The sequence below is a fragment of the Arabidopsis lyrata genome (assembly GCF_000004255.2).
Source record: "Arabidopsis lyrata subsp. lyrata unplaced genomic scaffold ARALYscaffold_203, whole genome shotgun sequence".
Taxonomy (NCBI): Eukaryota; Viridiplantae; Streptophyta; class Magnoliopsida; order Brassicales; family Brassicaceae; genus Arabidopsis; species Arabidopsis lyrata.
In genome coordinates this window covers 9,863-12,995 of record NW_003302412.1, presented here as the reverse complement: position 1 = coordinate 12,995, position 3,133 = coordinate 9,863, and the positions used below count along the sequence as shown (strand labels likewise).

The window sequence follows — 3,133 nt, the reverse complement described above, 5'->3', positions numbered from 1 at the left end:
CTTGATCAGGACAAGAGATTGCAGTTTGGATTTTCTCCACATAGTAAAAGTTCTTCTCAAGATACTCTCTCCAATATGTTGTGTCGAACTTGTGAGAACAAAAGGGCGTGGAGATCAAATCATCATTATCATCGTTATAATCTTCATCATCATCATCATCATCAGCAAACTCATAAACATCTGTCTCCAAGCTAATCTCGCTAGATGAATCAGGATTGGGATCAATCACAACTGATTCCAAACCTGAATCCATCAATAACTTCACCTTATTTTCACCCAAACGCTCTGAAACACGAAGCGAATCCCATCGGAGATACATAAGAAGTACGGTCGCATCGGATTTTGATATGCAGAAGATGTCAGAGATTTCATTGATCTGTTTCTTCATCTTTACGCTAATTTCATTTCTCGTTAGAACAGAGTAGGGTTTCCCTCGATCGTGCTCCATCGTTTTCTTGAAAATGACAAAAATAAAAATTAAAAAAAAAAGTCAGAAAGGCAAATCGATAAATTAACAAAGAGCTAGAGAAGAGGTAAAGGATAGGGTTAAGGCTTACTAGTAGCTTGCGCCTGAAACAACAAGATTGAATCGTCCTTTCACTGTCTAGGGTTTGCCATTTTTCACTCTCCAATGGGGATTGGGGATATCGTCAGGCTACAAAATTATTCTGTTTTCGGTATTACATAAAATTTGATAATTAAGTTTTTTTTTTAATTAAGAAATTTGGCCCATTGGAGATTAATCTTGCTTTTAAAAAATGGTGATCTATATTAAGTACAACTGGTATTGTGTAGAGAAAATAGTAAAACTTACATTATTTAAAAGATATTTACGTGCCATTATGATTATTAACATTAAATGTAATTATAATATGCATTTAATTAGTCACTAGGGGAGGTCTCCGCGCCCAGCGCGGGGTTGTATGTTAATTAATACCAGAATTAATAATCAATATTTAGGGTTATCAAGTTAGGGATATTTATTGATTTAATTTTGTCAAGAGTCTAATTTTTATAACGACATTAATATAGAATTATGGTAAAACTCTATAACTTTTGATATATATTATTAGTAATCAACAATTAATAGTGTTTTTGAATCACAAACAATTATTAGTGTTTATATCTTGATATATATAATAGAATTAAATATAAAAAATCTATATATTTAAACCAACAATATATTAGCAACGCCCCGACAGCCGCCACTGTCCATGGGTTCCCACGTCTAGTCTCGGTCTTTAGGCCCATCTTCTTTGTTTTGTCGTACTCTTGATTTTATAACATATTCATGCTTACTCGTTTCTTTCATATTAGCAACGCCCCGACCGCCACTGTCCGTGGGCTCCCCACGTCCAGTTTCGGTCTTTAGACCCATCTTCTTTGTTTTGTCGTACTCTTGATTTTATGATATATTCATGCTTACTCGTTTCTTTCATATTTGTAATGCCACGACCGCCACTGTCCGTGGGTTCCCACGTCCAGTTTCGTTCTTTGAGCACATCTTCTTGGTTTTGTAGTACTCTTGGTTTTATGACATATTCGCGCTTCCTCGTTTCTTTCATATTTGTAACGCTCCGACCGCCACTATCCGTGGGTTCCCCACGTCCAGTTTCGGTCTTTAATTTGGGCCCATCTTCCTGGTTTTTGTTGTATTCTTGATTTTATGACATATTCATGCTTTTAGATTGTATGTCACTGGAGTTTTTCGTAGTTGGAAACAAATAATTGAAAAATATAATCTCTTACCATATCTCTTACCTATCAAGTAAGTCATCTTGCTCTCTGAAGTAGTTATGTACGTAAAATTTCAATGGTATAGAAACAGGCATATCCTTTGTATATTTCGTGTCATATTTATCGTCCCTATTGTAGTATCTTTGTCTCTACCTTCGCCATTGGTCGCTGCGTAACCCTTCAGTTGATCTCTTGTTTATAAAACCCATATAAAAAGTTGTAAGAGAAATATCATTTTCTTAACTGTATCGTATATGTATTTATAGTATATTGATCTGAGATTGCAAAGATGTATGCCTATCAAGAAGCTCTTAGCAAAGTAAACACTGAAGATAGGTACTAAAAATGAGAGGGTTACAAAGAGCAAGTATCTATCCCTTAGAAACCACTATGTGCAACTGAGAATAATTCATATATGTACATACATACACATGTATACAACGTATTGAAGCTTTTAAATTTAAATATCGAATGCTACAAAACTGGAAAATTGCTTGTGGAGAAAGCAATATGAACATGGCCACATATATAACAAATGACCGATTATGCTTGTCGTAGATCATTCTCTTTCAAACCAAAAGTTTTACCTAAACAACATATCAAGTGACTCACAAGAGATACATAAGAGCCATATCCTAAAAATATCCGGCAAAGCAAAAACGCTCCAGGTTCGAGAAGGAAGTCATTGGAAAATTTGAGTATATACCAAACTGGAGAGTAATTCGGCTACATAGAGAGATGTGTTGGCTTTGAAGAAAAAGCTATGTGATGCTCTACCTTTTATTTATGAATTTTATGCTATGAATAGATGTTTTTGTTAGGGTTCAACTTCAGTCTCCGGATTAGAGACTTATATTCATCCGACAAACAATTCGATGTCACAATCAACGCTACAAAATTGGTGGGTTCTCTCTATTAACAAAAAAAAAAAAATTCTGGGTATATATTTTTTTTTTTTTTGTTAGATCCATACGACGAAGAACATGACGAAGAACACCAAAAATTCTCATCAATCCGGTACGTTTGATCTTATTTTTATTAGTTTAACAATTACGGTTATGTCCGAATGTGAAATAACCATGGCTCCAGACTCCTTCACACCATGGCCACATATCACCGGAGTGGAGACGATTTCAAATTCGGAGCTTCTCTTCGCATATAAAATCATACATATGGTCTCTTTGTTTCGGGTTCCGTCTACAATAATTAGTACATATTACAAAACTGAGCTACAAAAGAGCACATTGGATTTTGGTAAACATCAAGATTGCTTCCTACCTTCCAAGAAACATGATAGACTAATTCACATCCAAGACCAAACATTAGCCGCCACATAAAGCCTGAATCAAATTAAACGATCTTAGGATGCTATTCATAATCCGTAAGTTAAAGAGAC

General features: G+C 35.0%; 1 protein-coding gene across 1 annotated transcript; it reads right to left on the bottom strand.

The window, feature by feature from the left end:
• Positions 1-12: 12 nt before the first annotated feature.
• Positions 13-819, bottom strand: LOC9298811 (probable E3 ubiquitin-protein ligase ARI14; the record flags this gene model as incomplete). Its single annotated transcript, XM_021016703.1, has 2 exons — positions 558-819; positions 13-454 (listed from the first exon to the last, which is right to left on the bottom strand). A coding segment is annotated over exon 2 (436 nt), but the record flags the coding sequence as incomplete, so codon positions are not given.
• Positions 820-3,133: the final 2,314 nt, after the last annotated feature.